The 23,120-nt window shown below is 39.9% G+C and overlaps 3 protein-coding genes across 4 annotated transcripts; 1 reads left to right on the top strand and 2 right to left on the bottom strand.

Annotated features, from left to right (window-relative positions):
- Window positions 1–2,124: 2,124 nt before the first annotated feature.
- Window positions 2,125–4,209, bottom strand: LOC308364948 (uncharacterized protein; the record flags this gene model as incomplete). The annotated part of the gene is made up of 3 exons (XM_080838233.1): window positions 2,125–2,359; window positions 3,909–4,072; window positions 4,189–4,209. 3 exons carry the CDS (start codon window positions 4,207–4,209, stop codon window positions 2,125–2,127), a joined length of 420 nt encoding a protein of 139 aa, XP_080694359.1.
- A 2,079-nt stretch (window positions 4,210–6,288) lies between these two features.
- On the top strand, window positions 6,289–14,133 carry rab5b (RAB5B, member RAS oncogene family). 2 transcript variants are annotated; one of them, XM_080839139.1, is made up of 6 exons: window positions 6,289–6,423; window positions 10,312–10,541; window positions 11,008–11,159; window positions 12,916–13,038; window positions 13,141–13,234; window positions 13,998–14,133. In XM_080839139.1, the coding sequence occupies exons 2-6, from the start codon at window positions 10,388–10,390 to the stop codon at window positions 14,108–14,110; spliced, it is 636 nt and encodes a 211-aa protein (XP_080695265.1). In that variant the 5' UTR covers window positions 6,289–6,423; window positions 10,312–10,387; the 3' UTR covers window positions 14,111–14,133. The 2 variants fall into 2 exon arrangements, with proteins under 2 accessions (XP_080695265.1, XP_080695266.1); XM_080839140.1 differs by lacking the exon at window positions 12,916–13,038.
- A 2,549-nt stretch (window positions 14,134–16,682) lies between these two features.
- On the bottom strand, window positions 16,683–23,084 carry dbr1 (debranching RNA lariats 1). Its single transcript, XM_080839138.1, has 9 exons — window positions 23,005–23,084; window positions 22,394–22,592; window positions 22,186–22,310; window positions 21,965–22,045; window positions 21,783–21,868; window positions 21,449–21,673; window positions 20,273–20,350; window positions 18,116–18,261; window positions 16,683–17,578 (listed from the first exon to the last, which is right to left on the bottom strand). Exons 2-9 carry the CDS (start codon window positions 22,588–22,590, stop codon window positions 16,693–16,695), a joined length of 1,824 nt encoding a protein of 607 aa, XP_080695264.1. The 5' UTR covers window positions 22,591–22,592; window positions 23,005–23,084; the 3' UTR covers window positions 16,683–16,692.
- Window positions 23,085–23,120: the final 36 nt, after the last annotated feature.

Below are 23,120 nucleotides of genomic sequence, written 5' to 3'. Positions count from 1 at the left end.
AAACAGATGCAGCACAGAGCTGATCATGTAAGGACAATGGTTGGTTAAAGCCCCATTTTGCAACAATTATACTTCAGGATTAGGGTTAGGATAAGCAGTTTAACCTTAAAATAACAGCTTAACAAGAATTGGGGCGCTACAATGACTTTTAATATGGAGAATCGCCTCCGTGCCATTGCCATACCAGGGTCCATAGGCACATAACTGCGTTCTGTAGTTTTGCCTGCCGCAGCCCGCCGGCCTGACTTGTTTACTTTCTGCCGATCTAGTAAGTAGCTTATTTGCCGTCTTGCTTTGTCTTGTGTTGCACTTGCTTGATGTTGGACTGTGTAAGGACAGTCGTTGAGTAACTAGTTTGTCATAATGTCAAAGTCAGCACATTTCAAGAGATAATGGGGATGCGTTAACCCTGACGCATCAACGCCTTCCAACGCAGCAATGTGAGTCGGGCGTAAACGCATCCCCATTCACCTTGCATGGGGTGACGTCATCCTTTGCCGAACTGAATTGTGGCTCCGTTTGGTTCGCGTGCGTTGCGTTTCATGCTTTGCTTGCGGCAAGCGTTGAAGAATGTTCAACTTTTCGGGAGGCAATGCATGCGTCAGCCAATCAAATTGCCTATCATGCATAACTGACAGCCCAGGGGCTAGCCAATCATATCCTGTATATGCTCACGTCTACAGAGCAACACCCTCAAAAAAAAAAAGATGGCTGCCAAGCTCCGTAGATGGTCGTATTTCTACCTACAAGTTGGTTGTTTGACTTTTTTTTGGTTAGATTTTTTAAAAGTTACAGAGAAATAGACACTGTACAATGTAAAAACCCCTTTATTGTAACTGAGAGATACGTATCATTTGCGAGGTGTCTGAGCACACTGTCTAATGATGGGTTAGGGTTAGCATGCTACTATACTCACAGGGTAAAAGCTTGCTAGTGACGTGATTGGTTTGTTGACCTGTCAATCTCACTATAACGTCTCCGTTATCAACAGAACCCCATGCGTCAGACTCCTCCTCCACCGTCCGTTGCATCAACGCCTTCCAACGCAACAATGTGAGTCGGGCGTAAGTTACTATGGTTATTTATCGGAAGTTGCTTCGCCGAACCAAAAAAAGGGGCGTTTTCTTTTTTTAGCCTGGAATCTAGCTAAACCGTTAAGTGAGCTCACCGAACAGTACCCAGGTGGCCTTCTCATCTAAACATTTGTTTATGTTTTTTCCGATTTGCCACGCCTAAAGAATGGATAAAGATCTTAGGCAGCCAAGAGGTGCCTTTTCAAGAAGTTCCTGCACTTTGTTTGAACGAAATACGCTGAATATTGCTGAAAACATAATTTTTTCAAATGTGTTGAATAAGTATGCCCAAAGAACTTGCTCAATGAATTTCACCACACCTCAGAAAACCATCCTACTGAGCTCCATCTGTTCATGGGTCTTTCCATTAAAGCAATAGATGATTTGGACAAATACTTTATACCGTATGAAGAATATTTAATTTTATATTTAATTGATTTCAAGTCACAAAATCTGATTTCATTTTACCAGCGAAAGTGGGAAATGGAGCAATGAATGTGAAAAGCACTTATTTGATGTTGCTATCACATTTGTCCCAATGCATGATGTTAGCCGTCCATCTAGAATGATTGCTTTTCTAACGGATGTCAGATTTGCCATTATGTAGTTTTAAAATGCTCCAAAAGACTTTATAAGTATTGCTACCATAGCCATTTTGAAATGAAAACTGATGCAGTGAATACATGTATACAAGAAAGTTTTACTGGAAAACCCCAAAAAACTCAAATCAGCCTACCATGCATCTACTGCATACCAAATTAACAATGGATTTACTATGACTAAGTATTCCTGTGTTTATCACTTGATAGCTGCACACACAATGTTTCTACACTGCGGTTCGGGAAAAGGGTGGATTCCTACTGTGGCTATATGTCTGACAAAGGGAAATGTGTCAACAGAATATGCCTAGTTTTAGCATAGTCAAAACTTCAGACTTAACTGGATTCAGGTGAGTCTCTTCTTGCTAGTTACCTTAATAATAACTTGAATTAAAAGAGATTCAACTAAAAAAACCTTAATTGATTACTGTTTTCTGTTGCAAGTTGATACATTAATTGTAACTCGGGTTGAGATCATTGATTTGACGCAGGCACTCTTTGTTGTTCATGGTCTTGTGCACAGTGATGATGTAAGGGAACGCAGAAGGGAGCTCCACTTTGCTGCTCAGTTTCTGGTGTCCCCAGTGGAGGCAGCGCAGACGCTCAGCCAGATCACGGCGCCCTGCCCGCTCTAGGCCATCTTGCAGTAACTTTGTCTTATTGCTCTTGTCCCAGGATCTCTCATACCTGGCCATTGGATACAAACAGAGGAATATGAAGAAAGAGGTTATACAAACATCATATGCACGTGGATTGGTGATGACTACACATGAAACACATTTCCATCAGTCCCAGGCACATTTAACCAATGCAAATAGGGAGTTAATCAACTCCCCTTCAAGATAATACATTTCTTATTTGGTTTCAAAGATATTCTGCAAATTGCAAGTGCATATAACAGTTGGATGGAAACCCAGCTACTAGACCAGCTCTATGGGCATCTGAACGCTAATTTGTCGGTAGTCAATGCCTCTGTCTGTAAGTATGACCCCTTTGCTGGATCACTTAGATCAAAGCTGACTAACATGTCACCAACTAAAATGTCACCAAAAAGACTAGGAAGAAAAAAAATACGTCTTGTAATGGAGGACCAAGCACTGAAGGTCCACAGGCATCTACAGGGCACTAATTTGAAAGGGCTACGAGCTGCGATATGTGACATGTATGAAGGAATGGTAATGCCCAAATGGTACAACATCAAATGGTGGGTTCAAGAAGAATTGTCACTTGCATTTATGCACTTATAGGTCGCAAAAGCAGCAGGGGTGAGATTGCAAATTAGATAGTGGGTGCGTTATTAAATCTGTGCCTTTTCAGCCAATCATACTGTGATTCATCATCACCATTCATACTGTGATCCTAATTTTGTATCTTAGTCGCCTCACTCACCCACTTCAGGGGGGCCTAGTATAAAGGGACACACCAGCATGGGGACACAAACCCTCTGCTGTGTCAGCCAAGTGGGGTTACAATCATGGCAACACTACATGACCTTTATGCTGTACGTTGAATAAAGTAAGTACAGATTTTATTTAGGTTTTGTAGCGAAGTACTTTTTGCATCACTAAACTATCCAGATATTAACACACATGATGATGTTTTAATTGGTGCTATATTTTGTTAATTTTGGAAAGATGCACACACATAACTTCGCTTGGCAAGTCTTGACACACCATGTAAAAATAAGAGTGGCTATATATGGGGATAGTGGAAAGTTACCCCAGGGTTCAATCAGCGGCATTGAAGTGTGAGTCATTGCATGATTTTGTTTTAATCGTCTTGCAGGTGACTACCTCATGAAGCTGTCTGATAGAATAACAAGAGTTTGCAAAATTGTCATCAAAGCAAAAGGTGGCTACTTCGAAGAATCTATAAAACATTATTATTAAGTCATTTGTTTAACACTTTTTTGTTTACTACATAATTCCATGTGTTCTTTCACATTTTCCATGTCTTCAGTATGAATCTACAATGTTGAAAATACAAAGCCAATGTAGAAAATACAAAGCCTGACAAAGCCATAAACAACAACTAATCAGCAACAACCAATCAGTCAACAACCAATCAGCACGGAAGGGAGGATTGTAATTTGAGTGGATGTTGGCCTCAAGTATCAACATCCTTTTGCCAGAATAGAGCGTTCTGCAAGTGCACAAATGCATCTGAGGAAATCAGATAGTAAGACAACTAGTTAATTCTGGTGGTTCCATCAGATAATATAATACCATACTCATACCAGCACTCCAGCATGATTTTAGCTGGGGATTCTTTCTGCTGCACCTTGACATGGAATCCCTTGACCTCCTCCCGTGTGAAACCCAACTCATAGGCTACAACAGTCCATTCAAACCCCAGCTGCTTGGAGATTTCTTCTACTGTCTTCATATTAGTAACAGCATCCTACAAGGACAATGTATATAGTTTATATCAAGTCAGATGAAGACAAGGTAATGATTGAGGAAGCTTTTTTAATAGTATTTTCAAATGGTGTACTTTTCTTTTAAGATGGGTCTTACCTCTTGTGCTTTTTTGGGCATTTTTACACTGTTTACATAAAGGTGAATAAACCTGTGGAAAATAAAACCAAAATGTACATATTTGCCCTATTTTAGTGTACAGCACAGTCCTCATAACATTGTATTGCGCTTCTCATTAATACAACTATTTTATTAGGCTTTAGTCAGTTTAGTCAGTAATAAAATATAAATAATCGGTTGTAAGCACGTTCAAAATGAGAGTAAAAGAAAAATACTCACTGTTTTCACACAGACACAGAATCTGTTTCCAGGTTCCAGAGTTGAGTGTAACCATAGAGATTTATCTAACAAAACACCGTCTTGTTAAAAATTAAGCATCTGTCTTTGTTGAGTGCCCCTGGGGAGTGGTTAAAGAAGACCCTTCAGAACAGCATTTAATAGGTGACTAGTTACAAAATAATAATCTACTGTTGTAGATGAGCTTTATATGTTTTACAAGGTGGAACATTTTCATGAGTAAAATGATGTATTTTCAGTGTTTTGTGCAGTAATTAGTATCCTTTGTCTTTCCCAACCTAACTTGTCGGTTAGGTAGAAATACATCGCCTTCCAAAAGTTTGGAAACACCCAAAGAACATAGGTTGTAAAATCATATCAGTGTAGTTAATTATTATAAACTCTCACTATTAAACACATGCATTTAAAAGGCATTCATCTCAGTCATTAAACTTCACAATCAAATCAGTTATAAAACAAACTAAAGATTTTCACCTGCATTACTCTAAAATGTATATTTTTCCATACTCCTTACATTGGATTCAACTTTGTTGTCATTGTGCAGGTACAAAGCCAGTGAAATTAAGTGCTATTCATCTAACCAGCAGTTCCCTTCATGGTGGCTCCAACGCCATCGGCAGGCCCTTCCCCGTGACCAGCTTCCAGGAAACTCTGGAAAGGAATGGTGCTTAAGAGATAGAAGTTCTTTCCTCTAAATTGCATGGTCGGCCCATCTTTCTTGAAGTAACAACACATGAAAACATAAAATGTACAAAGAATTTACAAAGAATTCTCCCTTCCCCCCTCTCCCCTCCCACGGCCCAGACAGCAACCCTAAAATAAAGACAAATCATAGTCTGTACACATACATATATGTATATACATTGAAGAAAAGAATAACTAAAATAATAATAACAAAAATAATAAATAATACATTAAAAAAAGGGGGGGGGGGGGGGGTTCTCTGGATTCCTAGATTATGGATGTTTGTTAGTATTAGGCTGTGTGTGTGTGTGTGTGTGTACGGGGGCACGGACTTCAGATTTAAGATACTAGTAGGGGAGTAAAATTGTGTGCATCTACTTATTATTAGTGTAACGCTTTAGCATGCAAATTAATGGGAAAACTTTTAGATATCAGCCCTAAAAATCGGCAGCCCATATCGGCTATCGGTTAACCCTGACCTCTAAGTATCGGCATCGGTTATAGAAAAACCCATATCGGTCGACCTCTAGTGTACACAACAGTACTGTGCAGTGTAGTCTGCCTGTCGGATACTCCAAAATGGACTTGCTGCACCTCCTCCTCCTCTCTTTCTCCGTCTTTTTCATCTTATTTTTTCGTGAGCCACTGGTACCACAATGTGACTTCTGTTCCTGATTAACCAGTACTTGTGGTGTGTGTGAGAGACTTGTTCTGAGGCGTAGCCCCAGAGCATCACACTTCTAGGCAAGTTTAAATATGCAAAGGAGGTGCAGCAAGTGTAGCACACAGTAGCTAAAAAGGTGGCTAATTTCCCTCTAACCATGTCTCCTAACAGCTCACTCCCTCGGAGAGGATGACTTATATGAGGGTGTGTTCACCTGCATGAACCTCTATTTAGCCATGCGTCCGACTTTTACTCTTCCTTCTCATGGTGTAGGGATGTAGCCTATAAATAATCCAAATGCCATGCATTTAAAATCGTTTTACACTCCTGCCCCCAATCAATCCAACTTGCCCCATTGTCATTAACCACACGTTGTTTTTACAGTGAGATACCACTGACATAAAACAGACCTTCCAATGTTTGTCTGAGAAACTAATAGACGCACAAGGAACTTTTATTTTGACGATATGGGATGTCGCGGCCATGTTGGTCAACGCGCAAGTGTCGCTTGCAACATCCAGCAGAGGTATCTCCTATGCGGGCAAATTTCTGACAGATCTGGCTGCTTAAACCAACCATCGGAACACGACAAACAAGAAGAGCCTTTACTCTGTAACCATATGATTCTGGTAATTTAATGATCAGTTATGCTATTTGCTGCCCTTGGCACCTGTGTAAACAGACATAGCAAGCTGTACACAGGACGGGTCGGTCAGGGAAAAACAGTGTGTGTTTTGTACGGCATTTGAGAAATGTTGCACCAGATCGGGACTTTGTCTACACCCTATTATAGCTCTATGAATCAAATCTAACTTGGGCTCATTTCAGCAATACATTGGAAAGTATTTCTAAAGAAATGACATGTAGGTAGGAAAATATATTTTCCTTCGTCGGAACTGCTGTGGCAAGAAATTCCATATTGTTGAAACCAATAGTAGCCTACCCAGCGCTCAATGCTGTGGTTGTTGTGAATGTAGGCTATGTGAGCTGGAGGCTTCTGGGGTCTTGAATGATTTTGTAGTCTCTGATTTGTTATACATCCTCTGTTTACTACTTGTGGATTTTGAAATGGTAGGCGAATCTGTCATGACATTTGAAGATCTCTCCAAATTGCTTTCAAGACCGTGACGAATTAGCATTCTTTGAGGACTTGTTATCAGTAACCTAATGTATTCATTTTAAATCGGCAGCAGGAAGTACCTGCCCCTCAGTCGGTACCAGGAGGACCCAGATAGCTAGCACATATCGGTCCACCGGTTGTTTTTGTTCTGGATCCCACTGGTGGTGTGGCACTTTATGGTCCGCTCTCAGACCACCATCAGTGTATTTGTGAGACTAAGCACGGATACTAAGAAAAAACATTTCTGTATTTTCAAAATATCCTTGGCACAATCTGTTTAATATAGCCGCTAAACAGACGCTAACACTAGAACGCTCTTAAGGTGCAAAATAACTTGGTTAATTAAAGACTTGCACTGGTAACATCTATAACAATGTGAAGGGCTGGTGAAGTACTTCAATGAATAAAGAAAAACATGTTTTTAAAGCAAGTGTCAAAACGCTGGGCCGTTTGTCTGCTTTTGCTATAGAGTGCTATATTCAACCACAGTGATTACTTTTTCAGCAAACTAACTATCTAGCTAAGTAATTTGACGACAGTTGCTTTTAAGACAAAAAATAAAAGGTTTATTCAAGTGGTTGAGGTTTGCTCTTCACCACCCTAGTCAACCAGAGTGATTATATGCGCTTTTTCGTGTCTGTTTATCTCAGCGAAAAGCAAAAGCGGTTTGGCGGACAGAGGATGCAAATAAGAATGTTGCCAAGGATAATAATGAAGAATAGAATGCAAAAGAGTGATTTTGATTGAGCATTGAATTAGGACAAGCACCCGAATGCAGGATGAGTCGTTATTCTCTTTTCTGTTGGATTGACCTTACCACCACATTACAAAGTAATTAATACAATTAATTTTCCAACCCATACCACCCCTCATATCATATACATACACTGTTATCAAGGCAATTCTATTCAGTTCAGTCTTTTATATAGGGCCAAGGTGCAAAGTGCTTGAGCAAGCAATAAGGCGACGATGACAAGGAAAAAACCTTAAGCAGAGAATCAGAAGCAAGCAGAATAATTCATACACGCATCAGAAATATACACAAGATACATACAAGATGGTATATGCATATGATTCATACAAAACATAGAGAGAGCCAGCATCCAGAGCAGTGGTTGAAAAACAGCTGAGTGGGTATACAGTGGGATAAGAATGCCAGCATGCAAATATAATGGTCGTCTAAAGTGAGAGGGGAGAGCGAAGACTCAATGAGAGATTGGAGATAGGTATCCTAATAGATCGTCTTATAAACAAAATACAAATGTAATGTTGGGAGAGAGAAGAGAGACAAGTAAGTACACAAATTAAAAATGATATATTTCAGAGGCCAGATGTCAGAGAAAGGAGAAAGAAGAAGTTGCACGGCAAGACATAAGGTCCTTGACAGACAAGGCCTATGGCAGCATAACTAAGAGGCAACAGCATAGGCAGCCCTTTCCACCAGAGGCTCTGCCATGGGTGCTCGACCTTTGCATACTATTCCTAACTATGGGGAGTAATAAAGAGGAAAGTATTCAGTCTAGACTTAACAGTAAACATCCTTGAGAACTGTTGGGTCATGAGGCAAGAAAAGCAAACAAGCACAAATGACACTTAGGCACATACACTGTGATAAACCAAGGGATTGTACTTCTCTCTGGATTAAAGCAAGAGGACAGCAAGGAAAAGTGATTCCATTTTGAGCTTCAATTGGATCCTAGGGAGGATAATATTAGTGAAACTGATAAAATTTGTAGTAAGTAGGATTTCTTTGATACAGATATTCTATGCTGTGATTTGACCAGGTAGCTGGATAGCTTTTCTCAGCTTGGAGTTGTTTAACACACATGCTAAAGTTAGTACACATTTTTGAAAGTTTTTCTTGACATTTGCATTGGACTCTATTTTTACGATTTTATTCTCCTCATTTCCCAATCAGTGCAGTGTATCATATATACAACCCCAAATCAGTTTGGACGGTTTGTTAAATTAAAATTAATTTGTAAATTCTCTTTGACCTGTATTACATTGAAAACAATAAAAACAGCACATAATTTGATGTTTTACCTCATGGATTTGATTGTTTTCTCAAAATAAACACTTAATTCAATTTCGATTCTTACAACATATTTGACATTGGCACTTAAGGAAATGTATAGTGCCTCCTTCTAGTCTATTTGTTGGAGACTTTGGGATCATCAGCTAAATGACTTGAAGATCGTTTGTGTTAAGTTTCATTAAAATCAGATTAGTTAATGAGACACAAGACATCTACTCTACTTTGCCATTTCGGTAAAACCTGACATGCAAAATCCCTGAATAACCTTTTCAGCCTTGTCTGTAGATGATGGATGCTGAATGTCGTACGAAGTCGATGAACAGCCTAAGACTAGTTGTTTGGTGTTTAGGTAAATGTAAGCGATCTATTTGCATCAAATGATAGGCAGCAGATAGAAACCCTCAGGGTGCCTGTGCAGCTTCATATTAACAACTTCATATTCACACACATTAACATGAGTTGATAACTGATACATTCATTTGATTCGTTTGTGAAAGGAGAAGAGCCACCCATTTTCGCTTTACCTGGCAGAGTTACTGTTACTACCAGGCAAACAAAAGTATTCATGTTTATAGGACACATCCGAGTATTAATTGCAGGGCTGCAGAAATGTAGCAAAATCTATGTAAAAACCAAGGTTAATAGTGGGGAAATTTCGGTATAGTGCTGCTTGAAAGCACTATAATAACAATACTAGGAATATCAATGTAGTGTAGTGATGAATAGGAATTGAATAGAGTATGTAGATGTATTATGAACGGGGTGGAATTAATTTATTGTCAGATGGGCAGAGGGTTTCTGCAAGTTGATCAGGTGGAGAGACTACAGCAGCATCCCACAGCGGAGACAGTCTAGAGTAGATCAGGTGGAGAGACTACAGCAGCGTTCCACAGCGGAGACAGTCTAGAGTAGATCAGGTGGAGAGACTACAGCAGCGTTCCACAGCGGAGACAGTCAAGAGTAGAACAGGTGGAGAGACTACAGCAGAATCCCACAGCGGATACAGTCAAGAGTAGAACAGGTGGAGAGACTACAGCAGAATCCCACAGCGGATACAGTCAAGAGTAGATCAGGTGGAGAGACTACAGCAGCACTCCACAGCAGAGATAGTCTAGACAAGGAGGGAAAGAAAAGAGACAAAGTGAGTGGGCAGAGGTTGGTTGCCTAATATGCTGAATGCTTCTACACTGTGTGTAAAAACATTACCCAAAGATGCCTGATTCCTTTTCATCCAAATACAGCTTTGGAAAAGAATGTTTAATGTAGAACTGTTTTTATATTAAGAACATGTTTGTTGGCAAAATATAGAGCAAGAGCAATGCCACTTTAAGTTAAACTTTATTTTACATCCCATTTTAGGTGCAAAGAGGAGTGGACTACATGAAACCAAGAGTGAGGAAGGGTTGAGATTTGCAGCTCCACCTCCTCTAAGATCATGAGCAATGGTCGACCTAATGGGAGCTTGCCCCAGACCAAGATCTGCCAATTCAAATTGGTGCTGCTGGGGGATATGGCAGTAGGAAAGTCCAGCCTTGTGCTTCGATTTGTCAAGGGCCAGTTTGATGAATTTCAGGAGACCACCATCGGAGGTAAGCCTAGATCAAGAGGAAAACTTATGCCTTGTGGGTTTGTAGATTCTTGTCCCGGAATCATGACTTTAAATGTGAAACATAAATGTTAATGATCGTATTCATAACTATTATTATTATTATAATTATTTAAATACGATAATGTCTGTAGAATTGATGTGAACGCAATCAACAACGATTTCTCACAAATTCAGCCCTTAAGAACATGGGCACACTCCAATCTGGCCGATTTACGACTGCTATTTAGCGTTTTTAAATTCTGGTCTAAGTTAAGAACGAATCCCAGATGAGAAAACCGTCATGAATGCCAGAATTGTCCCGGAAACTTCGTAAGTGGAGCAAACCACTTCACTGCAGGATGGAAACCGAGTACAGAGTGGATATGTGAACATCCTCACTTGCCTCAGACTAAGTGAGTTGCTGTGGTGTAACTGATTTTGAGTTTTAATTCAATTCTATTTTTCAGCTGCATTCCTGGCCCAGTCAGTATGTCTGGATGACACAACAGTGAAGTTTGAAATCTGGGATACAGCTGGCCAGGAGCGTTATCACAGCCTGGCACCCATGTACTATCGTGGTGCACAGGCAGCCATTGTTGTTTTTGACATCACTAAGCCGGTATGTAGCCAACGGGAAACGAGAATGTTACAAAATGTGCAACTATAATAAGCTTATCTGGCCTGACAATCCACATACTCATTTTCACCATCTGTGGGAAACAATGTGTTGGCATGATGGAAAAATGACTTGACTGATTGACACATTAGGTCAGTCATTGTTATGGTCCTGTCCCTTGTTTATTTGTTCCATGTGGCTGTTACGTCTTTTTTTGACTTTTTAGACTTTTTATAAAGGCCATTACCCTGATTTACTGGGTCTATATCATACAAAAGCTAATTTCAAAAGGGCAGTGACAAAGTGTGGTGATTGAGGGACAATGACGGGCAATGTTTCCATCAGCCATCAGCGAGCAAAGGTCATGCTATAAGAGAGAGAACGTTTGAATAGTAAACACCAATTTGACCAAAGCCACTCTAGACCATCACATTTCCTCTGTCATGCTTGAGAGATGGAGTCAAGCACTCCTCCAGTAGCTTTTCATATGTTCTGCGCCTCACAACATTTCTTCTCTGTGATCCAAACACCTCTGTGAGGCTTCTGTATCTAAAACTAGTGATTCTGATGTTTATTCAACCTGCACATTTGTGTGTTGGGGCCTCCTGATTCTCTTGGCATCTTGGAGCATCTTGGCATCTAGAGCAGGCTTTTACAGTTCTGTGAAGGAAAAGAGGCAGACCTTGGTGGGATATCTTCGGTTACTTGCCAATTTCTTGTATACAAGTGCCTTGATTTCTGTAGTCTATCTGCCATGCCTGTTGGTGGCGCTGTAACGCTGCTACAGACAACAGAACAAAACAGAGAATGTTTGATGGCTGGATGCAGCAGACGCCCATTTAATCGAGTACACAATATTATCGGTCGGTGTTCAGATATACTGTATATGTATCAGATACCACAAGTAAAACCATGTGAGAACACTAGGTCAAGAGTACGTCCCTGTGGTGTCCTCAAACTATTTAAATGACATTGTTTTACATACAATATTATAAAACGCACAAATATATCTCTTCCTGGGTGGCCATCACAGTATAACAGCCAAAGCTTTCATAAAGTACCCAATTATCTCATCAAAGTGTTCCACATGCGTTGTGTTCCAAATGCAAATGCAAATACCCAGTGAGTTTATCATGGCAATCATTGAAAAAACATGAAAAATCCTGCATGTTTTGACTGCATCTAAATTAAGTCATTAGATCAGTGGTTCCCAAACGGTTCATGGCCGGCTCGACTTTGACAGTGAGAACAAATGCCCTTATCTTTAACATTGTTTCTGCATCGGAACAGTTAAACATTCCAATCAGCCAGTTAGCCTAAACTGAAATATTAGATCAGTTAAACATTTTTAATTGTATTCAATGCTCTTAAAACAGATCAAATCTGTCTGGAATCATACTTGGCTAATCTTAAAACCATAGCTGATCCATTCTTTGGTCTGTTGTAGTAATTAGACTAGCTATCCTTTCTAAAATATAGGCTAAACAGTGGGCCCTTACCACATTATATAATTAAGTTATATATAAAGAAGGCTATAAGCTCATCGACAAATAGGTCAGTTACAGGCTAACATGCTGTAAGAGCACTGCAATATGTCATTTCACCAGTAGTTGATTGTTTAGGGTTCTCGTTCTCTTTCTTTGCCTTCAATCCAACAATGCATATCCTGCCCCCAACCCCACACTTTGGGAACTACTGCGTTAGATCAATGTGCTGGCACTGTACTCCTTCCTTTTCAAACCTTTACTGCATGTTGCAGGAGACATTTGAACGTGCCAAGGCCTGGGTGAAGGAGCTGCAGAGACAAGCCAGTCCCAACATAGTGATTGCCTTGGCAGGGAACAAGGCAGATCTCGCTGAGAAGAGATTGGTGGAGTATGAGGTGTCTTCTGCTGGTTTAGTTCTTCCAAAAAATGTGGTAGAGCAGAATTTAGATGTCACGGGGACATTCATGTGAAATTGTATTTGCATTTCATTGTTTCAGGAAGCCCAGACATACGCAGAAGACATAGGTTTACTCTTCATGGAGACGTCGGCCAAGACCTCCATGAACGTCAGTGATCTGTTCTTTGCCATCGGTTAGCATCATATTTACTTGAAAACTATGCATATCCAGAAAAATTAATTAAAAGACTTACTGCATGATATGTTTAGACACGGAGTGACTTTTGGACCAGATCGATCTCACCACATGCTGGAAAAATTGAGCATGCCCCAAAAACAACAACAACAGCAAATATATTTCTTTACGTTCGGTTAGCACTGGCAATTTCAATGACTTTCATTGTGTAAAGTTTCATTTTGATAGGAGTAAAGCAGACAAATTGCATTTTTGGGGTGTATTGTTGCCTGGCATTATTAGCATACATCTCAGATTGATCAGAATTAAACATATTTCAACTAGGATTTCTTAGAACATTAAGTACTGTATGTTGTTCTGGACACCTCATAGAAATGATCTACGCTGAAAAAAGATATTTTACAATTAGTCTGTCCTAAAATGCTACTTTGCCTGGACTATTACCCAAGAACAAATGCAAACATCCTTGTTTATCTCTTTTTTTTTATCCTTGTTCAGTTTTTGATTTGGTTTGGGAAACGGGATAGGCCATATTTCCCAACACAATGTTAAGGCATATTTTACCAGCACCCAACCGGCCTTTGCTCAAGGATCACCAATTTTACATTTTACAAGTATTTGGTCCAGAAGCCACTGTCTATAGTCCATAGTCCATTGTTGTTCAGAACTACTGAAGTCATGCTACTTGTAACATATTATCAGGAGACCTTAGTAAAGGCTCAAATTCAATGTTCCTTTTCGGCCTATATTTTTTCCCTCAGCAAAAAAGATGCCAAAAACAGACTCCCAGAATCTCACACACTCTGCACGAAATAGGGGTGTAAACCTCCAAGATCCAGACTCCCAGCCTGCCCAGAGGTGCTGTGGAAACTAAGTCCTCTGCAAATCGCCTCGTCAGCTGAGAAGCCGCCAAGCCAAGATTCCCCCATTGTACACCCACCATCCGCAATGACAGATGAAGAGTTTCGGACACTAAAAGTTTTTTTCCCCCATCGTCATTCCCAGCCATGTTATGACTGTACAGGTTGAGAATCCAGTGTGTCAATGTGAGGATTAAAAATGAGTAACTTATTTTAGTAACCATTATTACTAGGTCAAAATGGAAAGTGAGAAATGTACAAGGAGAGGCCAACTGTATGTCTACCTTGCATTGATATTTTTTCCTTTTCTAGGCCTAAGACCTAGTTGTATATACAAGTAAAGGCACTTAGTGTTCTGAAAAAGATCCAGAGAACTCTGAGGGTCAACTAAATGTGATTCTTTTGTTTTAACCACAAGGCTGCTCTAAAAGTAATGTTCTTAATTGTACTTGAGAAATGTCTTCCTGATATCTTCTGTTTCAACTGACCCCTGCTGACTGTTCCTAGTAGAGCTAATGCGTTTTCTCTGTTTGGCCACTGACTGTGTTACCTTAATCTCTCCCTTGTTGTCCATCCACCATATGATTATTTAACACTAACATGTCTGTGTCCATTTGCAATCAAAAGTATTCAACCCACTTAACCTTATCTGCTGTTCTGAGTGCAGTCATGAAACTAAATCAACTTTAATGCCCACGGTTTAACTAATACACTTAACAGTGAGTTCACAAGCAGTTCAAACCAAAAAACTTAACGTGCAAAATTATTCAACCCTCAAAAGTCAGTTTAACTACACTATGTGATCTAACAGCGCACCTCAAGCGCACGCTCACCAGCTTGACACCTGTTTGACACCTGTTATCCTGTTACCTCCGGAGTCCCATTCCTCACAAGCAAAAAACTTCCAGCTTAGTCATATTCTTTGGCTTCTGTGCTGCCACCTGATTCTGTAGTGCTGCTCTGTATCCCAATAAAGATGGGATTCTAGGTATCAGATGGCAGCATGACATGACATGTCAGGTCCTATACCTCAGTCAAGCTACGGCTGACTTGGATAGTGGTTGGAGGCACATTATCTTGCTGAAGACCCATTGCCAATCAGTGTCTTGGGAAAGGAAGAATCATGGAACTCTTTTGGCCGTTGCCTTTCATATAATGCTACACTGCTTCTCAGCTTGAGCACATACCTTGGATGCGTATATATATATACTGTATATACGCACACACTTAATCACAGCTTAGAATTAAAGTGTCATTATTTAGTTTGTCGAAGGTTTAATTATGTATCCTTACTTGGACTGGTTATGTATTACATTATTGAATAGGGTTTCAATGATTTTGCACGCAGTTTGTCGAGAGAATGATTCTGACCCATGTTCTCAAAACCATCCAAATGTGTTTAAATAATCTTAATTATATATGATACCTCCATTTATGTATTTGGATTAACTTTTTCTCAAAATGTTGAGGGTTAAGGGGGTTCAATGATTTTAATTGTAAATGTAAAAGAAGAAATCACATAAACATGTCCACATACAGACACACACACACAAATCACAATGTCACATAGAAACTCACAGAAGTCTTTATGTGACTGTCATGGTTTGTGTGTGTGTATATATATTCTTCTCTGAATCACGATAATTCAGTTACTGAAAAGTGTATATGTGTGTATACAACACAGACACACACAAGAACTGGTAAGTATTTTGCTTGATGCCCAAGAGAGCGGCCACCAACGGGATCTTTGGCGTAGGTATCCATCATTTGTTGTAATTGGTTGCTTTTTGTCCGACTGTGACAATGTGGTGTCAAAGTGTAAACAAGTGAAGGCCCACAGTGGAAGCCTGGAGAAAAGTGCCTATTTGTGTCTCCCCCCCACCCCCAATGTTTGGGTTTCTTTGAGTGGTAATTCAGTTAATGTGACTTGTCTATTCCAAAATGGACTTTGTTGAATGTGGATGTGAGAAACCTATCTGTGAGTAAGTTAATTACTTTAAGTGGAAAGTTTGAGGCGAACACGTTTGAATTCTTTTGAAGTAATTCACTAGACAAACTGGCCGCTCATTTAATGATGACATAACAACTCCAGTGAGTTTGAGATCAATAAATACTGTGCAACACTGATTTACTTTTATTTAATGTTTTATTCATTCATTCTTGTCTTTGATGATACTGAAGTAACAATTTGTGCAAATGTGTTTAACTATAATAAATGCGCCAATTGAGTCTATTTTAAACAAATGCTGCGTCATTAAATCTGAATCTTCAAGTTATAGCCATTACCACAGTCAATATCTATAGCAATTAATGCAAGAATATTTCCATATTATGGCTTACATTGAGAATCTGAACAACGTGAAATAAAGTTATCCTGCTTGAGGTATTTACCACAATTAAAAAAATAGCCTGAAAATGTATCCACTCATGTTTAAAAAAACCTCATTAAAATATAGCCTATTTTGACATAATTATTTGTTTTACATGGGATGAGTACGTCTACAACCCATAAAAATATGAAATACTGTCAGACAGACAATTTAGCATTTTGACAAAATAATCTAACCAACAAACAGAGAAGCCTGAAGATTGCCATTCAATGTTCATCATCATCGTCCTCCTTGGCTATGTAGATGGTCTGGTTTCTTCTCTTGATCTTAGGGGTTGTGGTCTTGCCTACATCCTTTTCATCACTGGAACGTTTGTTAACTTTGGGTGGCTCAGGGTCACACTTCTCTTGAACTTTAGGGAGCTCAGTGTCACACTCCTCTTGAACTTTGGGTAGCTCAGTGTCACACTCCTCTTGAACTTTGGGAAGCTCAGTGACACACGTCTCTTGAACTTTGGGTGGCTCAGGGTCACACTTGTCCATGTCCAAGTGAGGGAGGTTCTGGGAATCATAGGTGGACTGGGTGGGCAGAGGAAGTGTCAATGAGCGGGAACCTGGGGACTTGACTACTTCAGCCTTAGTGGAGGAAGGGGGTGGGAGTACAAGGACTTTTGACCCTGAGGGCATAGAACTGAATTCATTGTCAATATCCACAACACCAACTGCTTTCTCTGGAACAGAGTCACTTGGTACCTTTTCAGCCGTTACTCCTCCATCATCATCTTCTGCGTCCTCATTCCACTCATCCTCAATGGTGATCTCATCTGGGTTATAGGAGGCTGAGAGTTCTGATGTGTCGGCAGGGGTTGCGTTAAATTCCTCACAACTGCCCGAGTTGTCCTCAGCGTCTCTCTTTGCACTCTGTTTGAACTGGCTGATCTGCCCAGCCTGAGCATATATATCAGAGAGTCCCAGGGTGGCACACAGTTCTGTGGTCTGTGGGTTAATCCCGTAAAATGGCTGGGTATAGGGCTGAGGCTGGGAGGGGTTGTAGGAAGGGACAGTCAGAGAGAAGTTCTCAGGAATGCAGAGGTCACCTCCTAGGTCTTTCACAACTTCCATCATATCAGCTTCGGAAACAGTGAAGTCCCACCTGAGTGCAAATAACACTGACATTTAGACACATAACTAAGACACACATAATTTAGACTTTTTAGACAATTAACACCACACTTTAAAGGCAAATACAAAATTATGTTGCACACCTATTTAATATTTAAACATGAAGCTTTCACTGGCTAGTCCATAATGAGTTTAGCCCAGTTGACTGCAAACAGACTTTTCAGGTTTTGAATCAATTCATGTTCTGTCTAAATGCTCAGAATGGGTTGTGTTCTTTCGGCTTTTGGCGCTCCACAAAAACACAGTGTTTTTCTGTGACTTAGTCTTTCTATGGCATTGAAATTACCACAATGAAGCCAGTAAGACAGGAGCAGTCAGGAACTTCCACAAAACCTGTTCATATTGGGTCTTCTTTTTTTACACAGCATTCTAATGGTGGTTCTCTTCTTTGGACTAAATGTAAGCACATATGTTCATCAGGAATAACTAGTTTTGTTTTGAAATGAAAGTCAGCCCAAATGAAAAGTCAGTAGAGTCTCAGATAATTTGGAGTGTATAGACCACTAACTTTGCATGTAGTCCGTTGTCCTCAGGAGGTAACCAGATACTGGGGGAAACGTTCTGTAAGCCATCAGTGGCTTTGAGGATAGCCAGCCATTCTGGGTCATACTCCAGGTTCTCAGAAGATCCTGGTCTCTCTGCCAACTCAAGAACCTGAAGAAAGGGGACGGCCAGATCACCACCACACATACAAACAGAGAGAGAACACAACAGCATTTTATTTCCATAACTTCTGCCAGACGCATCAAGAGCTGTCAAAACTTTTGAATACAGCTTTTATTTTCAAACAGACTTCAAATGAAACCTTCAGAAGGTCTGCAAACTGAAAGTGTGTTTCTGTACATTGATCCACTCAAGCCACTCTTAATAGTTAATTGGCATTATATATAAGTTGGTTAATAGGGTGTTGTTGGGTGGTCACCACAGTATACAAGATGGTTACCAGGAATGTGAACATCTACCTATCCAACAGCTTACTTGTTGTTGACTTTCTGTTACGTTAAACCTTTAAACTAAAGTAACACTATGGAGTTGTTGGGGCTACTTTCTGCTGGACTATTCAGTAACTTATTTGCTGTCTTTTCTTTGTCTTGTGTTGCACTTGTCCTTTTGGTTAGTCAGACCATACCATGATTCAGTTTGATCAAGGCCATTGCAAGTTTAAAAATGTGCACATTGAATTGCCAAAACTTCTGTGCACTACGGTTATATTATTTAAATAATTCAGCTTTTTGCACATCTTGATATGGGAACACAATCATTATTGACCACAGTGTTTATGCCCAAACCACACAGCTTTGCAGTAAGTAGCTTCCATGGTAGCGTATTTAAGGGGAGCACATAGGCCTGTGGTAACGGCCAACTGTGGTGAGACAGTCTGAGCGTAAATGGCAAGGCCAATTATCCATCCCAATTCAGCCCTGGGCATCCTACTGCCTCTTCGAGTGCTAATGGTGAGTGGGTGACGGTGACCTCTTTATTTTCAATCGCACAACTGTTGTAAATTCTACTTTGATCAGTCGGAAACATTTGTTTAGTAGAATATCATTGATAGGGTACACCACAGATACAGATACCACTGACCAGACAATACAGTGGTGGCACATTTTAGGCCAGGCAGTGGGAACTTTAATTACTTGCAAGCTAGTGGCAGTACGGCCTAGCAATAGCACTAGCCTTTTGTGAGTTTCATACAGTCACTGTCTTGAAAGTATTCTGCTCTAGTAAGCATTCCAACAAAGCATGATCTCCAAAGCCTGGCTTGTAACTGTGATGTGTTGGAAGTGAGAGATGACTGCAACAACTGTGTGACCTTCTGTAAACTATTGCTTTGCAATGGATGCAGTGAGCTGAAATGGGCAAACCACTGGTGACTACATAGATAGATATCCACAATTTTTTAGGAGAGCGTTGCTGGGGTTGAGGTTGCAGATGTTCCAGGTTGTGCTGCTGTGGCACTGCACTGGTATTGTAGAACCCTGCTCCCCGGGTTTCATGTAGTGGAAGGTTTTGGTCAGATAAGATTCAGTAGTCAGCACTCTAGATACGATATGATACATTTTATATGGAATGATTTTGTGCAATACAATGCAATCTGATGCAGTTCTTTTAACATTTTTTAACATTTGTTTAAAGTAGATATTAAGTTTGTTATAAATTAAAATAAGCTAATTCTATAAAAGTGGCATTGCTTACCTTCAAATAAAATATTTCATAAGAGCTTAGGGAATACCAAGTATTGATGTAACTTTATGGCAAGGGGGAAAAAAATGGAAGACAAATGTAGCCCATTATTTCAGAATAATGCCCTCCATGATTGTAAATGGACAGGATCCTAAAGCTCTATTTCTGTAAGCTAGCTAGCTTTAATATTTAGCATCAGTGAACTTGGTTCTTGGAGTTTGGTGTAAATGATTGGTTTAAATTTACTAATGTGTCAATTAAGTCAATCATATTAACAGCACAGCGTCAATGTTTTGATTGGCTAGATGTTATTGCACCGATGATGTTCTTTGAGCACACACTCACCCTTGACATTCTAGAAAACACACACTGTGGGCATATTTAAGCGCCTGTGGTAGTAAACAGGTTCAATAGTAACACTTTTAGCAACGTCCACAAAAAAATGTAGTCAAGTGTTTTGGAGTATAAACAAAATGCTCACCTGTAGAAAGTCCCTGTGAGGAAGACATTTATCCAGGGACAGGAACTTTGTAGTACGAGGTTCATTTTGACCCTTAGCCTAAAGGGAATAACACTTTGATAAGGGAGAGTACAAAACAGCTAAGGAGGAATGTCATCAGCATTCTTTAAACATTCTGCAATTTCATGTAATGTAGGTGATGCAAGCAATGACATTCAAGAAGCATTATAATTTTTTTCCAAAGCTAACACGCAAACTAGCTAAAAGCAGTCTTGTTATAAGATGAAATTGGCTCCAGACAACTGCTGTGCACAGGGTACGTAATGGCAACAGAGTAGCATCTGAGCCTAATGAATGTAAAAAAATGTTCACTATGATCCCCCGCAAAAATGGGGCATGCAAACGTTTGTTTGACCCCCTCCAGCAATAACAAACACCATGATCCCTAATGCTACAGAATGGGGACCATAGGAAAATACATTTATATAAAATAAACGGATAAAAACATTCTGGACCAACAAAACTGTTTAAAACTGTATAAATTAAAACTGTGTTTTTTCCCTTGAAATGGATATTTTTGAACGTTTCAAGAAATAACAAACGAATGCATTCAGAATACATGTTCTATATTTTTTTAGTTAATTACACGAAATCCACAATTCAAACAAACCCAAGAGTCTGATGAACACTTGCTTCGCTTTGAGTGGGCGTGTGGAAATAGCAAAACACACTGGACTAGCAAGCTAGTTAGCATCTAGTCAATTATCTTTATATCAGAATTGTTATTCTGTTAAAGTCAGCACAGGGCCTCTTGCAAGGCCATCCAAGTTTTTCTTTTTAGCTAATTAAACGACGGCAACACGCAAACAATCTGATTGTCTGCTGCTGGTGATATTCGCTCCTCATTTGCATAGGATTAAACTTTCCAAGCTTTTCTCGCTTGATTCGCTCAATTCGCTTGTTTAAGTCACAATCGCCTGCCTCCAACAGAAACTGATGGGATATAGAATGTTACTTCATCATTTCGTTGGCATATAAACGGCCCGGATACAGACACCTTTGTCTTCGGGTCATATCTGCCCGTCTGTCTGCCAGAACAAGGCAACTACTTCTTTTCATACGTTGTAATAGAGATATTGTTTGAAATATGATGTGGATTATTGGCCCATGTCTACAATGGAATATAAAGTAACTTACCTCATGCTCCATATGAGCAGCAAACTTGACATGAAGATGTGCTGAGAACCAGTAGGATGGTTTCAAGTGAGCCAGGAGCTCAGCTGCAGCAGGACTACCCAGGGTACTGGATTCAACCTCTTGTTGAAGGAATTTTTTCTTCCTGATCAGTTCCTGAATGCAGCCATAATGGTAGATTCCCTGGGGCCAGTCATGAGTCAGAAAGACATCCATGGGCATCTGGAGCTAAAATCAATGTCTGCATTAGAATTATGTCCAGATTAAAATAATTGGCCTACTTGTATTCAAGTGTTACATTTTCCAAAGTATGGAGTATTTATCTGAAAAAAAACACCTGCTTGAGTTTGAAGACATCAACGTTCCTGACGTGGTAGACGCTCCGCAGTGTCTCTGGACTGTAAGGCGGGAACTCATAGTGCCCTAAATAACAGGAATGTTACACATTTACCATGAACATGACTATAACAATTATGTAGAGGAAACAAACACTTCAGGGAGTTTGCATGGCTCTCTGACCTTTTCTATAATCATGGAATTTGAAGATTCCCGACAGGCCACCAATACGGATCCCTTTGTAACGTACCACACCTGCATAGCCTGGGAAGCAAAGAAGCCAGACATTTTGATATATTTTTACACAAGTGTACAACAAAACATTAGCATTTTCCCATTCTGACTTCGAAGATATAGCTGGAATGGGTGAAATACATCATACTGTATTCAATTTTAATCTTTACCCATGTAGTAGATATTAGGAGCTACCCAGCCTCCGTAAGAAAGCTCTTGAAGATGGTTGGAGGCTTCGTGGTTTCCACCAATAAAGATGGTAAGGACAGGGGCTTTCTTTTCGCCAGAGTAGTATCTAAATAAAGCATGAAGCACACATAAGAAACATATAGTAAAGAACCACTTTCATTTAATAGCAGTGTAAAATATAGAACTGACTTGTAGAACGTTTGCATTTGCCGATATTTGTTCGGCACAGCCATGCACTTCATGTCGCCCTCATTGCGAACGGCCTGGAAATCCCCGCAGCAAATTAGCAGGTCAACCTTAAGGCCCTCTCTTCCTTCTAAAAAACGAATGGTCTCGTAGATTTTGTCCAGCTCGCCATGACAACAACCCTCCACAGCTATCTTCATGTCTGGAAAGAAACCAGCGAGGAGAAATAAAAGCGTCAGCTAGGGTAACACCATAAGCTGCAAGCAGTTGGTAGTCAGATCATTTCGTAATGCGTTCATGAGCTCCATTACGTTTACTGCATTGTGGACAAAACGATCATTCCTCAACCTAAATAGAGAAAGCAAACATCACCTAGTCTATTAAAAAATGTTTAATTATGCAACTTAATGGTATGCATCTGGAATAGAAGCTAACGTTAGCAACATTGCCGCGCGATAACATTAGCTGCTAGCCATATGGGCAGCCACCAAATAAGCCTCTTGTTAGCCTTCATCATATTGGTTTTAATCATATTCATTATTAATCGTGTGCCATGTCTGGTATTGTGTATATGTGAAAGTTTCGCTGGATAGCGGTGAAATCGTTTAGCTTACTTGAGGCTGAGTGATAGTTCAAGAATCATCCAACAATTTTTTGAATCATTTTTTTCACCTCTCAGTCCAATACAGTCCTATGTTTATGCCAGGTGTGAGTAAAGGTAGTTACCAGT

Source organism: Sprattus sprattus (genome assembly GCF_963457725.1).
Source record: "Sprattus sprattus genome assembly, chromosome: 5".
Lineage (NCBI taxonomy): Eukaryota > Metazoa > Chordata > Actinopteri > Clupeiformes > Clupeidae > Sprattus > Sprattus sprattus.
This window is presented reverse-complemented; position numbering and strand designations above follow the sequence as displayed.

Excerpts from the sequence above, each read along its gene's own strand:
- rab5b (XM_080839139.1), top strand. The coding sequence starts at position 10,388 with ATGAGCAATGGTCGACCTAATGGGAGCTTGCCCCAGACCAAGATCTGC. Across the intron at positions 11,160-12,915 it reads TTTTTGACATCACTAAGCCG|GAGACATTTGAACGTGCCAA; the intron begins GTATGTAGCCAA and ends TGCATGTTGCAG. Across the intron at positions 13,235-13,997 it reads TGATCTGTTCTTTGCCATCG|CAAAAAAGATGCCAAAAACA; the intron begins GTTAGCATCATA and ends TTTTTCCCTCAG.
- dbr1 (XM_080839138.1), bottom strand. The coding sequence starts at position 22,590 with ATGAAGATAGCTGTGGAGGGTTGTTGTCATGGCGAGCTGGACAAAATC. Across the intron at positions 21,869-21,964 it reads ATTCCATGATTATAGAAAAG|GGCACTATGAGTTCCCGCCT; the intron begins GTCAGAGAGCCA and ends CCTGTTATTTAG. Across the intron at positions 17,579-18,115 it reads GACAACGGACTACATGCAAA|GTGGGACTTCACTGTTTCCG; the intron begins GTTAGTGGTCTA and ends ATTTGCACTCAG.